Source organism: Mesoplodon bidens, assembly GCF_964165515.1.
Source record: "Mesoplodon bidens genome assembly, chromosome: 19".
Taxonomy (NCBI): domain Eukaryota; kingdom Metazoa; phylum Chordata; class Mammalia; order Artiodactyla; family Ziphiidae; genus Mesoplodon; species Mesoplodon bidens.
In genome coordinates, this window is record NC_138179.1 from 3,449,043 (window position 1) to 3,472,025 (window position 22,983).

Consider the following 22,983-nt stretch of genomic DNA (forward strand, 5'->3'; position numbering starts at 1 on the left):
ATGATTACATTAAGTCAGCTGATTTGGCAGTCAATAAAGAAAATCCTTCAAAAGAGAGTGTTTTATTAAACTATTTAAAAATCCATAGGATAAAAATAATAAAAGGTTTGCTTGGTGAAATGGTTTGAAACCATTGGCTCAGTTAGTGCCTCTCCAACTCGTGCATGGAATTACTTCTAACAGAAGCAATTGAGTAGGTATACTCCCAGGGGCATCTGGGAACTTAGCCTGGGGAAAAAAAGAGAGAGAGAGAGATCTATAAACTTTCTTTTTTTATCTTCATTTTTTAGCAAAATGTTCCATTCTTCTCCATAATAGAAGTGTTTGTTTTAACTTCCAAATAATTTGCTTTCATCAAAATCTGCATTGAAAATTTGATGCTCCAGAAAGACACACATATTTATTCTGAGGCTTCAGAGATGCCCACTGCACCCCATCAACACCACCACCATGCTATGCTGCATGTTAGGTATCTCACTTTGAGAAGCACAGGGATCTAAATGATCTTGGAAAACTTACTTGGCTATAAAATTCTGTATATCTTCCTTGTTATTCTACGAAGAGGTGAATGCTTTATCTTAAAGATACAGAATCCCTTTACCACTACAACTCAAATAGCATCAAGTCTACAGTCTAGAAGTAAAGGCAAAGTCTAGAAACAAAATGTTTTGTGCTAGGAAAAGCAGGAAAAATTTCCAGGGGGAGCCAAGCATAGCTCAAGAGAAGCTGTCCATCTGAAATGCCACCTGGAATTCACACCAGTAATAACTGTTGTGGATATAAAAATTAATAGGGGGGATTTCATAGTATTAGAAAAATTTATTTTTATAAATCATGTGTCTATCACCCAAGTGTTGACACATGCATGCAATTCAAACATCAGGCTTTCAATAAAAAGCTCACTGAATGACTTAGCAAAGACAATTCCCCCATTTTCTCCATAATTTGGAGTGGAAGCAGGAGGGGGCGAGAGTGTAGAGCGTGCAGTTACTGGGTCAATTAATCAACCTGAAAACTGTGACACAAACTCTGACGCCTAACCTATGTCTAAAAATACACAAATGTATACGAATTTGTTTTCAACTGTCAATGCCTATATTTAGGACCTTCCCAGCAAGGCTATAATGAGACTGTGTTTGAGGGCTTCAGTCACAGCAGACTCTAGCATTAATCTGAAGTTAGTTAAATTAACAGCATTTAGTACTGACTTGTCAATCTCACTGCTCCAGGAAATTGCACCTTGAGGCTGCTAATATTGCCAGTTTTTCCACAGGAGTATGCGCCCACGTGTGTGTATGTGTATTTCTTTTCTCCAGAACCTCTGTGTTCATACACCCTCATTGCTTCCCTACATCCACAGCACTTATATTATCATTTATTCTGGCCTCCTTTAGCCTTCCCAAGGGGTTCTGCGTAGTGTAGCTGCTCAGTGAAAGAGTTTTTTAGCTTTATATTTGTTTGTTTATTTTTCTGTCATGGCTCATGACTGAGGCTTTAAAAAAAAAGTGTGACAATATTTAGAGTACATGATTGACTGCTATAGCAACATGCATTAACCATGACAAATCTGCAGCAAAACACAGTCCTGAGTGTTCTAAACAGCAACTTTAAAAAGAAAGAAGAAAGAAAGAAAAAGAAAAAGACTCCACTAATTTTTCACTGACCTCATCTATAAATAAATTTAGACTGATGGTGAGCAGGGGCAATAATAAATTAGTATTCGTTTCCTATAATTAATGCAAACACGCCTATATAACCACCTAATTTCCATTTCAAAATACACCTAACAAATTTTCACTTGCATTATCTTCATCATATTTTCTCTCTGGATTAGAAGAATGAAATGGTTGGATTTCTTTCCCACCCACCAGGGGGAAATATTGTTTTGGTCGTACAGAATGTCAACCACATGTTGGTGACAGATCCGCAGAACTTGACTCTGATCTGTTTCAGTATTTGTATGATCCTCTACCACATGCCCACGCTAAGGCTGTCTTCTTTCTCTGTCACCAACCAGGAAGGGCTCCACTGAAGTGACCAAGTGACCACCTAGGCAGGCCCTCACATGCACGAGTGCCACGAGTAAACAGCCAGAAGCAGACTCCCAACCTGACATAAGAATTTGAAATGTTCTATCATTGACATGAACGTTCACTCACACAAGGGAAGGTTGGGTAAACAAGATGATGTGAATCAAATAAAGATTATCACACACTGAATAAAACCGAAATATCAAGCCTGGCAACCTATCTCTGCAACAGGAGCTAAGTATAACTTGCTCTCTTGGGCATGGGCATCTCCAGAAACCGTTCCTCCAATCAGACCACAAAGATCAAACTGATCAAAGATCAATGTCTGATCACACCCAAGTCACCCAACCATCAGGACTCACTAGCTCTACTGGGGCAGCGATAGTGGAACACTTTGTTAGCAATAAGTAAATTGATTAACAAGAACAAAATTACCACTAAGACACACATACAAAAATCTCTATGAGCTGGGAAGAATATATGAACAGAAGATTTGAATCAGGTTCTACAAAAACAAACAAACAAACACAAAACACCAAAAACGGGCTTCCCTGGTGGCGCAGTGGTTGAGAGTCCGCCTGCCGATGCAGGGGACACGGGTTCGTGCCCCGGTCCAGGAAGATCCCACATGCCGCGGAGCGCCTGGGCCCGTGAGCCATGGCCGCTGAGCCTGCGCGTCCGGAGCCTGTGCTCCACAACGGGAGAGGCCACAGCAGTGAGAGGCCCGCCTACTGCAAAAAACAAAACAAAACAAAACACCAAAAACAAAAAAAACCAAACATATTCTTCAGCAGAATGCAACTTGCCTCATGGACAACTTTTCTTAAGGCCTTCCTAGTCCTATAAAGCTTTTGCCCCTTAGTGTTTGTCCCTCTGAAGATCACGGAAACAAACGTGTGCAATGTGAAACAGAAGTGGGCCTCATACTAGTGGAATTGTAATTAACTCTGCTAGGCAGCTATTTGGGCCAGAGGGCAATGGGAATATCTTAAGCTGATAGGTGTACTATCAACTAGTTGTGTCACCAATTAGACCTTATCATAGTAAGATAGTTAATAATGAACATAGATTCCACTTTCCTGAGGCATTTTTTAAAACCCATAGTAGACTCTCAGATAACCTGCCAACGAAGTAGCATTTCCCCAGAAAGAAAAGGGAGTCACCCCATTTTTTTCCCTTCAGTTGTCAGCCTGGAAAGCCGAGCAATGCACCTCAACACGCTGGTGCAGGAAGCCCAGGAGAGAGTGAGTGAACTGTCTACTCAGGTGGAGAATGAAAGATTCAGCCTGGACAACACAGAGAAAGAGAAACAACTGAAAGCTTGGGAGTGGAGGTACCAACTCTACAGACGCATGAAAACAGGCTTTGAACATGCCAGTGAGTATAAGCAGAGGACTTGTACATTTAACTAGACTGAACCCTGGTTTGAGACAACCAGGCCTTCTTTTACTGATTTTTTGCAGCTCTACTGGGTCATGGATGGCCGTTGTCAGCCTATGTGGAGCAAGGGCTCTGGGAGGCTGTAAAAGGATCTTTTGTCTTGCTTGACTTTCGGGCTCCTGATAGGTTCTCTGACAACAGCCATGAGGCTTTAGTGCTGCTGGCTTCCCTCCACCATGTCACGCTCATCTAGCACTTTCCACCCGCTACACCCTAATGAGTAATGACTTGGATGGTCGGATGCCCTAAGTGCCTATATTTGGGGATGTGGAGGTGGAAAACCATTTGTTTGCCTATTTGTCCAGTTTCTGCTTCAAGCTCCAGTTTAAGTTGTTTTCAACTCTCTACTGTATACAGCTTATATAAACTGACCTTCGGTTAATACAGGCAACAGAGAAGGACAATCAACCCATGAATCACGCTTTTGTCTGCACTTCTGTTCTCTTTACCAGTTCTTCTTGTTAGTTTAAGAAAAGCCTCGTTTCTGGATAATACTCATTAGCACTGGAAGGTACTGCTTAGTGTCGCCCTTGATATAAAAATTCATATAAGATCTGAACACTTGTGAAACATTAAACTCTTATTCCAACAGGTGATCTTATTTATGCAACAAAAACTAAAAATTAGGCTTGAAAATTTAAACATAAGGGTAAGACAGGTTCATTAGGTTGGGAATTATCCGCCTCTGCTTTGTGATATAAATAAACACCAAAGGCAGGGAAATTCTTGTTTTCTGTAGTATTGTATACTAAATACCAAATCTAGGCCTAATCCTTTCTCTTGAAGCAAATAGCTTAGGTAACATTAATGAAAGGTTGCTTTTAACATTAACAATCTCTTTAGCAATGCTGATACACATTTTTTAAAAAAAGATATTCAGCAATTGTTTCAATAAATGTATTTACTATGGTACCTCATTCAGGACAGATTAATACTAGAATCAGTCACATTTTTAGGCTTGATGCCATTTTTAAAATTTTTTCTGAATTATAAAACATCTTCTGGGTGTTAAAAAGTACCTAGAGTGATCAGAAGTCCTTTAAAACCTGAGGTTAGTGGACATGACATTTGCCCATGAAGTCTTTCTTAGAAAAATAGTACCTGATGTAATTGGAAGCGGCCTGAGAGCAAGGCAAGTTAGCATTCCATACTGGCAAGGGCCCAGAACTGGGCATCTGAAGCCATAGGCTTCCATCCTAGCTATGGCTTCACTGTGTCCTTGAACCAGTAATTTGGCCTCTTTGGGCAGCAGTTTCCTCATCCTAAACGTGGGGATGCTGTTATTCGTTCTTTCTACCCAACAGGCTTGCAAAAAGCCTCCAACGAAGTGATTTACATGAAAGTACTTTATGAAATGTAACAGTCTCTATCTACAATGTCGGTTCCTGCTAACACCTTCTGGCCTCCTCTCCACTGGTCCAGGCCAATCTCCTATTGTGTTTCTGAGATAATTTGAGAAGGCTTAACTGGCATTATTTACCCCTTCAGAAGATGTTCTAACACTCAAATAAGACCACAATGGCAACGAATAAAGGCCATTGAGACTTCTAGTGAAAACGTTCAAAAGCAAAATCTATTAGGCTCTACAAACCAATGTTTCCATAGTGTGTGTTTCGGGTACCCTTTGAAGAGGCAGGAACATTGTTTGAACAGGATTTGCTACATTAAGATCCTTGTGCTTCTCCTTCTGTCCCAGGAGCCCCTGAGGTGCCAACCAATGCTTGTCTCATGGTAACCAGCAGCACATCGCTCACTGTCAGCTTTCATGAGCCTCTTAGTGTCAACGCAGCTGTAGTAACCAGATATAAAGGTACTGGATTCCAAATATTTCTGTGACTGCTCCTTCTTAAAAAACAATCCATTGTTTGGGGGTCAATTGTGCATTTTGTATGTTTGTTTTTCCTGCTGATGGTGTTTTTTCATCCTATTTACTTTTTGGAGTTGAAATATTTCCACAGGCAGTCAAACACAGAGCAATAAAGTGACTAAGAATAAGTCACAGACCCAATTAATATTAGTATTAATATTTCATTCTTGTTTGCAGGGGGCCTGCTCTGTGCATAGCATATGGTTCAGGACAGGACTGGGTAGGACACACTAAAGAATCAGCCTTGATTACAGGGCTTAGAGGCTGAGATATGGAACCTACTAAATAGGGGGCATCTAAATTAATAGCTGTAATAGCAGGTAACTAGGGTTGAGAACGAAAACAACAACAACATTGGAGGTCAGAAAAGAAAGAGGGGTGGTGAAATGACAGAATCAGAAAGGCCCCAGGGTAGCAGTGGCAATTGGGGCTGGTTTTCAAGGACAGCTGGGATGTGAAGCAGAAGATATTGAGAAGAAAGTGAACGCCAAGTGGAGAGAACAGTGAGCTCAGGTATAAAAGCAAAAACATGCCAGAACAAGTAGAAGAGAGTAAGGGAGCTTGCAGTGGCTCCAGGGGAGGGTTCGTGAGAAGAAGCAGTGAAATGTAATTAGAAAGTGAAACTGGGGTTAGGAAGAAGGAGTAGAATGAGGCTTGAAATCCAGATTAAGGAATTTAGACTTTATGTGAAGAGCTCTGCAGACCACTGAATAAGACAGGGACAAGATCAGAAGTCGACTTTTCAAAGATTTAAGTGCAAACACTGTGTAGGATGTATTGGAAGAGATATGGATTTAGAATAAGGAAATGAATTAGGAAGCTATTCAGGAGAGAGGTCACAACAGCCTGACGTGACTGCTATAGCAGCACTGGGAAAGGAGAGAGCCCACAGGAGAAAGATTTTATGGAGATGCTCTGATGATAACAGCCAAGGCTTACATAGTGCCTACTATGCACCAGGCACTCTTTAAAGCCTATATATGTATTAACTCTCTTTATTCTTCACAACAACCCTATAAGGTAGGTACTGTATGGTTCCCATTTTGCAGATGAGAAAACTGAAGCAATGAAATTAAGGACTTGCCTAAAGACTGGCAGCAGAGCCAGAAGTATCACATTATGCTGACTCTACATATGGAAATACCCTGAACGGTCCTAAAACCTGATAAGACTCTCCACACATATTCTAAGATGCCAGGCCATATTCCAAGAATTTCTGTGTTCAGGTCCCTACAACTCCCTTGGGCCACAAAAATGTCCAAGTAGTGTATGTGCTTCCTTCCTCCTTCTAGGGCCTGTTCCCAGGAGACACTCCTATGTCTACAAACATTAGTCTACCCACAACCTGTAGCTTTCTGAGTTACCTGGAATTTTCCAGATAACTCCACTCTGTTTGTAATGTCTTAGGTAAAACAGCACTGAATTGGTTATCACTTTGGGTTTTCTGTATTAAGGTAAGAGACGGCAGCCTGAGGCTACTAGCAACAGCAAATAAATGAAGCCACCAAGAATGGCTGCCCACAGCCATCCTTCAATACAATTCTGATACTTTCTCTTGGTTGCCAAGACTTTCTGAAATTCCGAGCAAGTGTTTGCAGGCAATATTAGACATGGGCATTTTCCTTTCTTTCTACCTCTCTCCAGGGCTTTGATAAAGGGTTTCATCCATGCTGCCCAACTTGACATTTTCTTACATTTGAGTAGTGGGCTATCAGGAGCTACGTTATCCAGACCATCAGGTATATAATACCTGACCATAATGCCAGCAAATTCTATCAACATTCACATATTACCACATATCATCTCAGGAGACTTGCATTTGGGGGAGGTTGAAATGAAAGGTCACAAATGGGTTTTGTTAGTGACTGGAGGGGCTTAATTAAGCATTATAAATAGAATTGTCTGTTGCATTATGGAGTCGGTTTCCCTCTGTTAATTTATAAGGTTATAAATTGAGTCCTTAACCTGACTGCTCTCAAGGGTTATTTAAATTTAAAACAGCAGCCAGACTACTGTACCTAGAGATAGCAGGACAGTTTTTAATTCAGGGTTGAAGTAATTATTTAATTATGAAAATATTAGCAAAATTACCCTGAGACAAGGCTATTTTGTTTGCATTAAAAGAGAAGAAGCAATTAAGAAATCCACAGAATGAAATGGCAGTTACCTAATCGGTTAGAGGGAAGGTTTAACCCTGCAGTATTTAGGGTTTGGCAAATACATCTCATACCGTTCTCCAGAACTTCCGGGTTCAGCAAAACCTCGAGCCTATTTTGACACCTGGATGTCTTCCCCCTTCACGCTTAAGCCAGTTTTTGAAAGAAAATCTGAATCCTTCTGGTTCTTCTTATTTACACTCAACTCATCAACATGTCGGGTTTTGTTTTGGTTTGGTTTGGGTTTTCTTTTTTCAAAAACAAGTTTGTTGATATCCAGAAATATTTTAAAGAGCATCTCTATACACACCGTCTTCAGGCCCCAAGGGCAATGCACCAGGCCAACTGCCATCACACTTTGGAGATTAAAGGTCTAAATTTCAGCTTAAAACCCAGAAAAGAGTTTTGAGTGAGACCCCCTGGACTTTTCTGCCTGCATCTTCCCGGAAAACAGAAAAATGAAGCTGAGAGAGCTACAGTCTGTTTCTAGGTGTTTCCTCCTTGGACTCAAAGAGTGCTTGCATCTCTTGGTCCCACCTCACCAGGTTTCATGGCTTACAGAGCAAAACTAGACTTATTTCAGATATATTGATGCTTTGGACAACTGTCAGAACTTCATTCCGCATTTTCTCCTCGCCGCCTTGGGTGACCTACCTGGAGCTCTCACTGGCAGAGGATATGTCATTTCCCAGTAGTCCCAAAGCAGAAAACATTTTCAAAAGTGATTTTACTGCTCTTTGCAGGGTTAGGGGTGGATAAGAAGGTATCCTTTAAACAGGTGCAGTGCAGCATCTATTTTCCATCTACAGGATGAATTATTTTCTAGCTTTTTGTCAAAAGCAGGCCTTGAAGTGGTCACACTTTGGAGTCTGCCTCTGACGTGATACTGCTGTAGTTGTTCCAGTGCACGTGGGCAGCACCCTGGTTTGGATGATGCCCTTTCCCACCTCTCTTCTCGTCTTGTTCCCTCACAGATTAGAAACTGCCCCCCTAATTCCTCCCTACAAAGGCTTTAATAGCAAATTATTAAAGCCTTTGTAGGTAAAAGTGGTGGGGAGGGATACATTAGGAGTTTGGGATTAACATACACATACTACTATTTATAAAACAGATAATCATACAAGGACCTACTGCATAGCAGAGGGAACTCAATATTCTGTAATAATCTAAATGGAAAAAGAATCTGAAAAAGAATAGATATAGGTATATGTATAACTGAATCAGTTTGCTGTACACCTGAAACCAATGCAACACTGTAAATCAGCTATACTCCGATGAAAAATAAAAATTTCAAACAAAAAGTCGCGATTTACCCTTCCCCCAAGGTCACATCCCTATCACCAAGTTAATCTCTCTTACGAGTTTAATGTATACCCTTACAAATCCTTTCTTGATGCACGTACACATACATGTATACACACACAGATGTATAGTTTGTGCGCTCTAATATAAATATCATACTACTTGTCTAGTTACATAGCTAGATTTTTTTTCAGTTCAACAATATACAAATGTCAGTGTGTTTGGATCTTCATTCTTTTAAATAGCTGTATAGTACTGCTATTCCATAGACAGAGATGCCATAATGTACTTAATCATTCTCCCACAGATGAACATAGGTGGTTTCAATTTTTTTCCTACTATATAATGTTACAATCCTAGTATGTGTCTCTTCCCTGTGAGAATATTTTTTTTCTGGGATTGTAAACTGGAAGTGGAAATGTTTATGTATTCACACTGTCTCACTGACCTGCCTATACTTATGCTAATGCCATATAATAACTTCATAGTATATTTTAACATCTGGTAGAGCAAGTCCCTCCCTGTGGTAATATGTTCCCTTCAAGATGAATTTTAGATTTGGCTTGTCAAGTTTAATTTTTTAAGTCTTATTGAGATACCATCATATTCCTAAATTAATTTGGAAAGACTTCCCATCCATGACATGTCTTCCTAATAAAGCTGAATTTTACATATTCAGGAAAGTTTAATAATTTTATTTATTTATTGGTCTTCTTTCCTGTAAAGTTTCATGCTGGATATATTTTACAGTTTTTGTGGCTAAATAACTCTCTTTTCAAGATATTCTCTAATGGGCTATTGTGGGACAGTAGAAGAGCTATTGTAATTTTAAAACAATCTTTAGTTGACTTCTTTACTGAGCTCTCTTAGTAACAGCCTTTTTCTTCCCAGTAGATTGTCCTGCACCTCATGAATATTTTTTGTCATTTCATCTTCAAGAAAGGATCATTTTGTCCCTTCCTATCTAATACTTTGCATTCTTTTTCAGATCTCACTTCATTAACCAGAATCAATGTGAATTCTAGTTCCCATTATATTATGTATAGTAACTGGGATAGTAGGTGTTCTCTCTTACCTGCTTTTGTCAACATGCATCTAATATTTTACTATTAAGTATGATGTCTACTGTAAAATTCTGGTAGATATCTTTTACCAAATTACAGAAGCTTCATTTGGATTATGATTATTGATAGAGTGTTGAACACAATTTTTAAATCTCCCCTGTGGTTAGAGACCCTTTAGAACCTCAAAAGTCATGTATTTGTGCCCTTTTTTTAGAATTGTTGATCATTTGTCTATTTTATTGGTTTGTTTGAAGAATTAACTTTTTTGATTCATAAAATGTGTTTCTTGCTTATTTTCCATTTTATTAATTTTTGGCTTTAGCTTTGCCAATTCCTATCGCTTTCCGTGGGTTTACTTTATTACTTCTTTCCTAATTTTAATTTTCTTTTGAAAACTTAATTTACTTCTTTATTTATTTTTGTTTCTAATTCATGGATTTTAAGGCTATAATTTTTCCCTTGATTACTGTTTTGTCCATACCCAAAAAGTTTAAAATGCATTGCTATAATGATCACTTATTTATAAATAATTTATAATTTGTTTCATTTCCACTTTAACCAAAGTTTTTATATGTTATCTTAAACTTCTAACTGACCATATTTTTTGCCATAGTTTTATTGTTAATTTCTAATTGTATTATATTACAATTTTTTAAAATTCTTAGCTGTGGCTAACCAATGAATCGTGGATATGTACATTACTTGGTGTTTGAAAAGAATGTGTAAACCCTATTGGGTATAAAGCGGGAATGTGTGTGTGTGTTATTGAAATCCCTGTTTTTTTCTGAAGTACTTGTCCCATTAATCTTTGATCTCTGAGAAGCTGCTTTATTTGTCTTGCTTAATGCTGTTTGCCTCCGTTTCTGTTTGTAATTAACATTGCTTTCTGTGCTTCCATTTGCCTCCTGTCTTTTCTATCTTTTTATTTTCATCCTTTCCATAACATTTGAAATACATTTGTCTCTGGTAAAAAGTATAGAGTTAAATTTATTTACTCTGAGAGTCTCTTTCTATACACTTTTAATTTTTTTGTCCAAAGTGATATATCCTTATAAGAATAGTATTAAAAAGAAAATTTGCACTGAAAGGCTTATTTGTCATGAAAAAGCAACCCTTATTTGCTCCATTATTACCATCCTTCTTCCCCTCAGAGCCAGCCGCTTTTTAACTCCTCTACTTCTCATAGTTACTTGTCTACTTTAATCAATAAGCTTCTATGGCTATGTTTTGATTTAGCAATTGCAGGTCTTATGTATGCAATTAGAATTATAACAGAAAATCATTTAACTCTCTCACAATACCACACACATCTACACTTTCTTATTCTCTCAGTGTAATTATATTTCTATTTTTAGTTAAGGCAACAATGCTTATCCTGAGTGTACGTTTTTGACATTGCAAACTCAAGTAGTATACTTTGATTATATTTCCTTTCCTATGCATTTTCCTCAAATTTCTAATTATAGTTTTTTCTTTCTTACCCTACTTACCATTATCTTATTCAAAGTTCATTTCAAGTTATCCTTTCAGGGTGGTACCTATTTTCCCAAGAGTAGTTTTTACTTTCCCTCTCAGAATACTCTCTGCTCATGTTCCACTGTATAATAATAATTCATTAGGCTTCCATTAGGGAAAGACTCATTAAAACCACAAAGAAATATTACTACATGCGTATCACAGTACCAAAAACTTTAGAATAGTGACAGCACCAAATGGCCAGAATGCAGAGATATCGGATCACCCCATACATTGCTGGTGGGAATGTAAACTAATACAGGCACTCTGAAAAACAGTGTGGCAATTTCTTAAAATACTAAACATGAAAATACCATACATCTTACCAATTGCACTACTGGGCATTTATTCTAGAAAAATGAAAATTTTGTGTTCATATAAAAACCTGTACACAAATGTTTACAGCAGCTTTATTTGTAATAGCCCCAAACTGGTAACAATTCCGATGTTCTTCAACAGGTGAATGGTTAAACAAACTGTGGCACCCTCATGCCATTGAATACTACTCAGCAATAAAGAGGAACAAAGTTATTGATATACTCAACATCCTGGATGAGTCTCCAGAGAATTATGCTGAGTAAAAAAGCCAATCCTCAAAAGCTACACAGTGTATTATTCCATTTATATAACACTTGAAATAACAAAATTATAAAAGTAAAGGACAGATTAGTGGTTGCTAGAAATTAAGGAGGAAATGAGGAGGAGAGAAATGGGTATGTATAGCTCACTTTTTTGTTTTCTAAATAATTGATATACTTTTATATACCTTGTTTATCTTTTAAGAGATTTGGAGAGAAAAAGGGTAGGCAGGCATGTGTCAGTTTGGCATCCTGATTCAATCTCCAAGTCAGTTCTCTTTCTTAGCCAGGCTGTATGTTCAGTAAACATGACCTAATACTAGCATTAGCCTAAGCCAACAACTTATGAAAGCATATCTGCTATTTCAAAAAATTATGTAAGCTAGGTAAGGACAAACATGAAACTGGGTTTTTATATCAGCTAGTGAAGGGTTATTCCTGACACTGATGTCTTCTTCCTGATGTATTTGGAAAAGCATAGATCCATAGAGTAATAAGGAGTTTTTGGAATGTTTTTCTCTAAGGTATGAGGAGTTCCTTGAAGGCAGAAATTTTGTCTTTTTCATTTTTCCCTTCACCTCCTACATTCCAGTGGCATTGGCCTTCTTTCTGATCTTAAACCATTTCCCCTGCTGCATGTTCTTTGCACGATGATCCCTTTGCCAAATACAATAATAGTAGGAGACTTAAACACCCCACGCATATCAATGGACAGATCTTCCAGACGGAAAATCAATCAGGCAACAGATATCTTAAGTGATGTAACAGAACAGTTAGACTTATGATATTTTCAGAACATTACACCCCAAAAAAACAGAATATACATTCTTTTCAAGTGCACACGGAATGTTCTCTAGGATTGACCACGTACTAGGACACAAAACACCTCCTCAACAAATTTAAGACGGTAGAAATGATTTCAAGGGTCTTTTCTGATCATAACAGCATGAAACTATAAATCAACCACAAAAAGAGAAATGAGAAACAAAGATTACATGGAGACTAAACAACATGCTACTAAAAAACCAATAGGTCAGTGATGAAATCAAAGGCAAATTAAAAATACCTTGAGACAAATGACAATGAAAACACAACCATACAAAATCTATGGGATGAAGCAAAAACAGTTCTTAGAGGAAAGTTCATAGTGATTCAGACCTTCCTCAACAAAACAAGAAAAATCTCAAACAAACAACCCAACCTACCACCTAAAAGAATTAGAAAAAGCAAAACTTAAAGTCAGCAGAAGGAAGGAAATCATAAAGATCAGAGAGGAAATAAATAAAATAGAGATTTAAAAAAATAGAAAAACAATCAATAAAATTAAGAGCTGGTTCTTTGAAAGGGTAAACATGATCAACAAACCTCTGGCCAGGTTCATCAAGAAAAGAGAGAGAACCCAAATAAGCAAAAAAAAAAGAAATGAAAGACGATAAATAACAACTGATACTGCAGAAATACAAAAAAACATAAGAGAATACTATGAACAATTATATGCCTACTAATTGAACAATCTAGAAGAAATGGACAAGCTTCTAGAAACATACAGTCCACCAAAACTGAATCAAGATGAAACAGAAAATTTGAACAGACCAATCACTAGAAGTGAAATAGAGTCTGTTTAAAAAAAAAAAAAAAAAAAAAACAACTCCCTGCAAACAAGTCTAGGACCAGATGGCTTCACTGGGGAATTCTACTAAACATACAAAGAACTTATACTGATCCTTCTCAAAGTCTTCCAAAAGATTGAAAAGGGGGGAACACCCCCAAAGTCATTCTATGAAGCCACTATCACCCTGATACCAAAACCAGAAAAAGGAAATACCAAAAAAGAAAATCACAGTCAATATCTTTGATGAATATAGATGCAAAAATCCTCAACAAAATATTAGCAAACTGAATCCAACAACACAATTAAAGATCATACACCACAGTCAAGTTGGATTCATCCCAGGGTTACAAGGATGGTTCCAAATACGCAAATCAATGTGATAAACCACACCAACAAAAGAAAAGACAAAAACCACATGATCATCTCAATAGATGCAGAAAAAGCATTTGATAAAATTCGACATTCATTCATGATAATAACTCTTCTCAAAGTGGGTAAAGAGGGAACACATCTCAACATAATAAAAGTTAATCATGACAAACCCACAGCCAACATAATACTCAATGGTGAAAAGCTGAAAGCTTTCCCACGAAAATCTGGAACAAGACAAGGATGCCCACTCTCACCACTTTTATTCAACATAATATTGGAAGTTCTAGCCACAGCAATCAGACAAGAAAAAGAAATAAAGGTTTCCAAATTGGAAGAGAAGAGGTAAAACTGTCATTATATGAAGATGATATGATATTATATAGAGAAAACCCTAAAGATTCCACACAAAAGCTACTAGAACTGATAAACGAATTCAGCAAGGTAGCAGGATACAAGATTAACATACAGAACTCTGTTGCATTTCTTTACATTAACAATGAAATAACAAAAGAGGGAGTAACATCACATAAAAATCACATTAAAAATACTTAGAAATAAACCTTACCAAGGTGAAAGACTTATATGCTGAGAAATATAAAACATTGGTAAAGCAATCTACAGACTTAATGCAATCCCTATCAAATTACCCATGACATTTTGCACAGAACTAGAACAAATAATCCTAAAATTTATATGGAACCATAAAGATCCAGAATTGCCAAAGCAATTCTGAGGAAGAAGAACAAAGCTGGAGGCGTAACCCTCCCAGACTTCAGATAATACTACAAAGCTATGGTATTCAAAACAGGATAGTACTGGCACAAGAACAGACATATGGATCAATGGAACTGAATAGAGAGCCCAGAAATAAACCCACACACTTAAGGTTAATTAATCTTTGACAAAGGAGGCAAAAATATACAATGGAGAAAACACAGTCTCTTCAGCAAGTGGTGTTGGGAAAGCTGGACAGCCACATGTAAATTAATGAAGTTAGAATACACCCACACACCATACACCTAAAAAAACTCAAAATGGCTTACAGACTTAAATATAAGACATGACACCATAAAACTCTGAGAAAACACAGGCAGAACATTCTCTGACATAAATCGTACCGATGTTTCCTTAGGTCAGTCTCCCAAGGCAATAGAAATAAAAGCAAAATAAACAAATGGGAACTAATCCAACTTATAATATTTTGCATGGCAAAGGAAACCCAAAACAAAATGAACGGACACCAAGAAGGGACACATAAACAGAGGAATGCAACAGCCTCTAGAAGCTGGAGAAACCAAGGAATGAACTCTCTCCTCCAGCCTCCAGTAGGCTCATAAAGATTAACAGCATAGAAGAAGAGGCCAGAGGAGATTGGTTCAAGATGGCGGAGCAGAAGGATGTGCACTCACTCCCTCTTGCGAGAGCACCAGAATCACAACTAAGTGCTGAACAATCATCGACAGGAAGACACTGGAATTCACCAAAAAAGATACCCCATGTGCAAAGACAAAGGAGAAGCCACAATGAGATGGTAGGAGGGGTGCAATCACTGTAAAATCAAATCCCATAACCGCTGGGTGGGCTACTCACAAACTGGAAAACAATTATGCCACAAAAGTGCACCCACTGGAGTGAAGGTTCTGAGCCCTACATCAGGCTTCCCAACCTGGGGGTCTGGCAACAGGAAGAGGAATTCCCAGAGAATCAGACTTTGAAGACTAGCAGGATTTCACTGTAGGATTTGACAGGACTGGGGGAAAGAGAGACTCCACTCTTGGAGGGCATACACAAAGTAGTGCACATACCAGGTACCGGAAAGGAGCAGTGACCCTGTAGGAGATGGAACCAACCTACCTGCTAGTGTGGGAGGGTCTCCTGCAGAGGTGGGGGTGGATGTGGCTCACTACGGGTACAAGGACACTGGGAGCAGAAGTTCTGGGAAGTACTCCTTGGCATGAGCCCTCCCAGAGTCCACCATTAGCCCCACCAAAGAGCCTGTAGGCTCCACTGCTGGGTCGCCTCAGGCCAAACAATCAACAGGGAAGGAACTCAGCCCCACCCATCAGCAGACAAGCAGATTAAAGTTTTACTCAGCTCTGTCCACCAGAGCAAAACACAGCTCTACCCACCACCAGTCCCTCCCATTAGGAAGCTTGCACAAGCCTCTCAGATGAGCCTCATCCACCAGAGGGCAGACAGCAGAAGCAAGAAGAACTACAACCCTGCAGCCTGTGGAACGAAAACCACATTCACAGAAAGATAGACAAGATGAAAAGGCAGAGGACTATGTTCCAAATGAAGGAACAAGATAAAACCCCAGAAAAAAAGCTAAATGAAGTGGAGATAGGCAACCTTCCAGAAAAAGAACTCAGACTAATGATAGTGAAGATGATCCAGGGCCTTGGAGAAAGAATGGAGGCAAAGATTGAGAAGATGCAAGAAATGTTTAACAAAGACCTAGAAGAATTAAAGACCAAACACCTAGAAGAATTAAAGAACAAACAAACAGAGATGAACAATACAAAAACTGAAATGAAAAATACCTTAGAAGGAATCAATAGCAGAATACTTGAGGCAGAAGAACGGATAAGTGACCTGGAAGACAGAATGGTGGAATTTACTGCCCCAGAACAGAATAAAGAAAAAAGAATGAAAAGAAATGAAGACAGCCTAAGAGACCTCTGGGACATTAAATGCACCAACATTTGCATTATAGGTATCCCAGAAGGAGAAGAGAGAGAGAAAGGACCTGAGAAAATATCTGAAAAGATTTTTGTCAAAAATTTCCCTCACATGGGAAAGGAAATAGCCACCCAAGTACAGGAAGTGCAGAGAGTCTCAAGAAGGATAAGCCCAAGGGGAAACACACCAAGACATTTAGTAATCAAACTGACAAAAATTAAAGATAAATTATTAAAAGCAACAGGGAAAAATGACAAATAACATACAAGGGAACTCACATAAGGTTAACAGCTGACTTCTCAGCAGAAACTCTACAAGCCAGAGGGAGTGGCATGATATATTTAAAGTGATGAAAGGGAAGAACCTACAACCAATATTGCTCTACCCAGCAAGGATCTCATTCAGATTCGATGGAAAAATCAAAAGCTTTACAGACAAGCAAAAGCTAAGAGAATTCAGCACCACCAAAACCACACAACAAATGCTAAATGAACTTCTCTAAGTGGGAAACACAAGAGAAGAAAAGGACCTACAAAAACAAACCCAAAACAATCAAGAAAATGGTAACAGGAACATACATATCAATAATTACCTTAAATGTGAATGGATTAAATGCTCCAAGCAAAAGACACAGACTCGCTGAATGGATAAAAAAAACAAGACCAATATATATGCTATCTACAAGAGACCCACTTCAGACCTAGGGACAATACAGACTGAAAGTGTGGGGATGGTAAAAGATATTCCATGCGAATGGAAATCAAAAGAAAGCTGGAGTAGCTATACTCATATCAGATAAAATGACTTTAAAATAAAGAATGTTACAAGAGACAAGGAAGGACAGTACATAATGATCAAGGGATCAATCCAAGAAGAAGGTATAACAATTATAAATATATATGCATCCAACATAGTAGCACCTCAATACATAAGGCAAAAGCTAACAGCTATAAAAGAGGAAATCGACAGTAACACAGTAATAGTGGGGGACTTTAACACCTCACTTACACCAATGTGCAGATCATCCAGACAGAAAATTAATAAGGAAACACAAGCCTTAAATGCCACAATAGACCAGATAGATTTAATTGATATTTGTAGGACATTCCATCCAAAAACAGCAGATTACACTTTCTTCTCAAGTGCACATGGAACGTTCTCCAGGACAGATCACATCTTGGGTCACAAATCAAGCCTCGGTAAATTTAAGAAAATTGAAATCATATCAAGCACTTTTTCCGACCACAATGCTTTGAGATTAGAAGTAAATTATAGGGAAAAAAACATTAAAAATACAAACACAGGGAGTCTAAACAATACTTTACAAAATAACCAAGAAATCAATGAAGAAATCAAAGAGGAAAACAAAAAATACCTAGAGACAAATGACAATGAAAACACGACGATCCAAAATGTATGGGATGCAGCAAAAGCTGTTCTAATAGGGAAGTTTACAGCAATACAATCCTATCTCAAGAAACAAGAAAAATCTCAAATAAACAATCTAACCTTACACCTAAAGGAACTAGAGAAAGAAGAACAAACAAAACCCAAAGTTAGTAGAAGGAAAGAAATCATCAAGATCAGAGCAGAAATAAATGAAATAGAAACAAAGAAAACAATAGCAAACATCAATAGCAAAGAACAATTGCATGGAATATCTTTTACCATCCACACACTCTCCGTCTGTATGTGTCCCTAGTTCTCTGAGAAGATAAATAAAATTGATTAACCTTTAGCCAGACTCATCAAGAAAAAGAGGGAGAGGACTCAAATCAATAAAATTAGAAATGAAAAAGGAAAAGTTACAATGGACACCACAGAAGTACAAAGCATCATAAGAGACTGCTACAAGCAACTCTATGCCAATAAAATGGACAACCTGGGGAAAAGGACAAATTCTTAGTAAGGTATAACCTTCCAAGACTGAACCAGGAATAGAAAATATGAACAGACCAATCACAAGTAATGAAATTGAAACTGTGATTTAAAATCTTCCAACAAACAAAATCCGGGACCAGATGGCTTCACAGGTGAATTATATCAAATATTTAGAGAAAAGCTAACACCCATCCTTCTCAAACTCTTCCAAAGAATTGCAGAGGAAGGAACACTCCCAACTTCATTCTTCAAGGCCATCATCACCCTGATACCAAAATCAGACAAAGATATTACAAAAAAAAGAAAATTACACACCAAAATCACTGATGAACATATATGCAAAAATCCTCAATGAAATACTAGCAAACAGAATCCAACAACACATTAAAAGGATCATACACCATTATCAAGTGGGCTTTACCTCAAGGATGCAAGGATTCTTCAATATATGCAAATCAATCAATGTGATACACCATATTAACAAACTGAAGAATAAAAACCATATGATCATCTCAATAGATGCAGAAAAGGCTTTTGACAAAATTCAATGCCCATTTATGATAAGAACTCTCCAGAAAGTGGGCATAGAGAGAACCTACCTCAACATAATAAACGCCACATATGACAAACCCACAGCAAACATCATTCTCAATGGTGAAAAACTGAAAGCATTTCCTCTAAGATCAGGAACAAAACAAGGATGTCCACTCTTACCACTATGATTCAACATAGTTTTGGAAGTCCGAGGCATGGCAATCAGAGAAGCAAAAGAAATAAAAGGAATACAAATTGGAAAAGAAGAAGTAAAACTGTCACTGTTTGCAGATGATATGATACTATACATAGATAATCCCAAAGATGACACCAGAAAACTGCTGGAGCTAATCAATGAACTTGGTAAAGTTGCAGGATACAAAATTAATGAACAGAAATCTCTTGCATTCCTATACACTAACAACGAAAGGTCAGAAAGAGAAATTAAGGAAACAATCCCCTTCACCACTGCAACAAAAAGGATAAAATACCTAGGAATAAACCAACCTAAGGAGGTAAAAGACCTGTACTCAGAAAACTTTAAGATGCTGATGAAAGAAATCAAAGATGACACAAACAGATGGAGAGATATACCATGTCCTTGGATTGGAAGAATCAATACTGTGAAAATGAGTAAACTACCTGAAGCAATCTACAGATGCAATGCAATCCCTATCAAATTGCTAATGGCATTTTTTACAGAACTAGAACAAAAAAAAATCTTATAATTTGTATGGACACAAAAGTCTCCGAATAGCCAAAGCAATCTTGAGGGAAAAAAACAGAGCTGGCGGAATCAGACTCCCTGACTTCAGACTATACTACAAAGCTATAATAATCAAGACAATATGGTACTGGCATAAAAACAGAAATATAGATCAATGGAACAGGATAGAAAGCCCAGAGATAAACCCATGCACCTATGGTCGACTAATCTATGACAAAGGAGGCAAGGAGATACAATGGAGAAAAGACAGTCTCTTCAATAATTGGTGCTGGAAAACTGGGCAGCTACATGCAAAAGAATGAAATTAGACAAGTCCCTAACACTATCCACAAAAATAAACTCAAAATGGCTTAAAGACCTAAATGTTAAGACTGGACATTATAAAACTCTTAGAGGAAAACACAGGAAGAACACTCTTTGACATAAATCAGAGCAAGATATTTTTTGACCCACCTTCTAGAGTAATGGAGATAAAAACAAAAATAAACAAATGGGACCTAATGAAACTTCACAGCAAAGGAAACTATAAACAAGACGAAAAGACAACCCTCAGACTGGGAGAAAATATTTGCAAATGAGTCAATGGACAAAGGATTAATCTCCAAAATATATAAATATTTATATATTTACATATATAAATATGTATATATTGTGCTCATGCAGCTCAATATTAAAAAAAAAAGCCAATCAAAAAATGGGCAGGGGCTTCCCTGGTGGCGCAGTGGTTGAGAGTCCGCCTGCCGATGCAGCGGACACGGGTTCGTGCCCCTATCCCGGAAGATCCCACATGCCGCGCAGCGGCTGGGCCCGCGAGCCATGGCCGCGGAGCCTGTGTGTCCGGAGCCTGTGCTCCGCAACGGGAGAGGCCACAGTAGTGAGAGGCCCGCGTACAGCAAAATAAAAAAAAAAAAAAAAAAAAAAAAAAAAAAAAAAAAAAATGGGCAGAGGGCTTCCCTGGTGGCGCAGTGGTTGAGAGTCCGCCTGCCGATGCAGGGGACACGGGTTCGTGCCCCGGTCTGGGAAGATCCCACATGCCGCGGAGCAGCTGGGCCCGTGAGCCATGGCTGTTGAGCCTGCGCATCCGGAGCCTGTGCTCCGCAACGGGAGAGGCCACAACAGTGAGAGGCCCATGTAACGCAAAAAAAAAAAAAAAAAAAAAATGGGCAGAAGACCTAAATAGACATTTCTCCATCGAAGGCATACAGATGGCTAAGAGGCACATGAAAAGCTGCTCAACATCACTAATTATTAGAGAAATGCAAATCAAAACTACAAGGAGGTATCATATCACACCTGTTAGAATGGGCAACATCAGAAAATCTACAAACAACAAATGCTGGAGAGGGTGTGGAGAAAAGGGAACCCTCTTGCACTGCTGGTGGGAATGTACATTGATACAGCCACTATGGAGAACAGTATGGAGGTTTCTTAAAAAACTAAAAACAGAAATACCATATGACACAGCAATCCCACTACTGGGCATATATATACCCAGAGAAAACCATAATTCAAAAAGACACATGCACCCCAATGTTCACTGCAGCACTATTTACAACAGCCCGGTCATGGAAGCAACCTAAATGCCCATCAATAGACAAATGGATAAAGAAGATGTGGTACATATATGCAATGGAATATTACTTAGCCATAAAAAGGAATGAAACTGGGTCATTTGTAGAGACATGGATGGACCTAGGGACTGTCACACAGAGTGAAGTAAATCATAAAGAGAAAAACCAATAATATTAACGCATATATGTGGAATCTAGAAAAATCGTACAGAGGAACCAGTTTGCAAGGCAGAAATAGAGACACAGATGCAGAGGACAAACGTATGGACACCAAGGGGGGAAAGCGGGGTAGGTGGGGTGTGCGATGAATTGAGAAATTGGGATTGACATATATACACTTATATGTATTAAATAGGTAGCTAATACTAACCTGCTGTATAAACAATAAAATAAAATTCAAAAAAAAAATGAACAGATAACCTATGGACTGGGAGAAAATACTTGCAAATGATGCAACCAACAAGGGATTAATATCCAAAATATACAAACAGCTCATACAACTCAATAACAAGCAAACAACCAAAAACTACCCAATCAAATAATGGGCAGAAGACCTAAATAGACATTTATCCAAAGAAGACATACAGATGGCCAACAGGCACATGAAAAGATGTTAAACATCACTAGTTATTACAGAAATGCAAATCTCATTGGTGTGAGCCCTCTCAGAGGCCGCCATTTTCTTAAGACCTGGCCCCACCCCTATTTGCACACTTTTTAATGATGGTCATTCTGATTGGTGTGAGACATACAAATAGGGGTGGGACCAGGTCTTAAGAAAATGGCGGCCTCTGAGAGGGCTCACACCAATGAGAACTTCCCAGGGCTGCCACTACCTGTGTCTCTGTCCATGCAATGGGCCACAGCTGCCCCCTGCCTCTGCAGGAGACCCTCCAATATTAGCAGATCATTTCCTCTCTGCTTTCTATGCTGCTGTCTTCCTTTGTGACTTGGGGAGTTTTTGTAGTGGTTTTAATTCTAGAAGGAAGAATGTTCCCACCAGGTAATATAACCATGATTCCACTGAACTGGAAGTTAAAGTTGCCACTCAAGAACGTCAAATTCCTCATGCCTCTGGAACAACAGGCAAAGGAGGGAATTATGGTGTTAGCTGGCATAATTGATCCTGACTGCCAAGTGGAAATTGGTCTACTATTCCAAAATGGAGAAGGATTATCTGGCATATGAACACTTCTGCTACTTGAAATAAGTCAAAAATTAAGTGAATGGCAGGACTCCACTTCCCATTAAAAAAAAAAAAAAACTAAAAAGAGGATGTCTTCTCTTTCCTTCTCCCTGGCTGTGGGAATGTTTTAAGTTTAGTCAACTGGATGCCCCCACCTAGGACTTGAAGCTTGACCTGGTGACACAAAGAACCTGAAACAGTTGGAGATTTTTATGGTGGTAGCAACAGAGCCAAGTGGTTTCCCATTCATACTGCTCCTGGGGCCTGACCTCGGCTGTGCTTTCAGCTGCCTGACCTCTTCACTCTTGCACATTTTTCATGTCTGGTGCTTCAGCTTTCTTGTCAATTTTGTGAGGTCCCAGAAATCCTTCCAATTAATTTCTTTTCTGCTTAAAAAAAAAGTGTACAAAAAACAAATGCTGGAGTGTGTGCAGAAAAGGGAACCCTCCTACACTGTTGGTGGGAA

General features: G+C 38.5%; 1 protein-coding gene across 2 annotated transcripts in view; it reads left to right on the plus strand.

Annotated features, from left to right (window-relative positions):
• The window catches only part of ANKFN1 (ankyrin repeat and fibronectin type III domain containing 1), a gene marked incomplete at its 3' end in the record, with an annotated part of 258,888 nt that overhangs the window by 131,160 nt on the left and 104,745 nt on the right, over window positions 1-22,983 (plus strand). For both annotated transcript variants that reach the window (XM_081218673.1, XM_081218672.1), the window contains 2 exons: window positions 3,213-3,407; window positions 5,167-5,280. In XM_081218673.1, coding sequence (XP_081074799.1) covers window positions 3,213-3,407; window positions 5,167-5,280 — 309 coding nt within the window. The remainder of the gene's footprint in view (window positions 1-3,212; window positions 3,408-5,166; window positions 5,281-22,983) is intronic.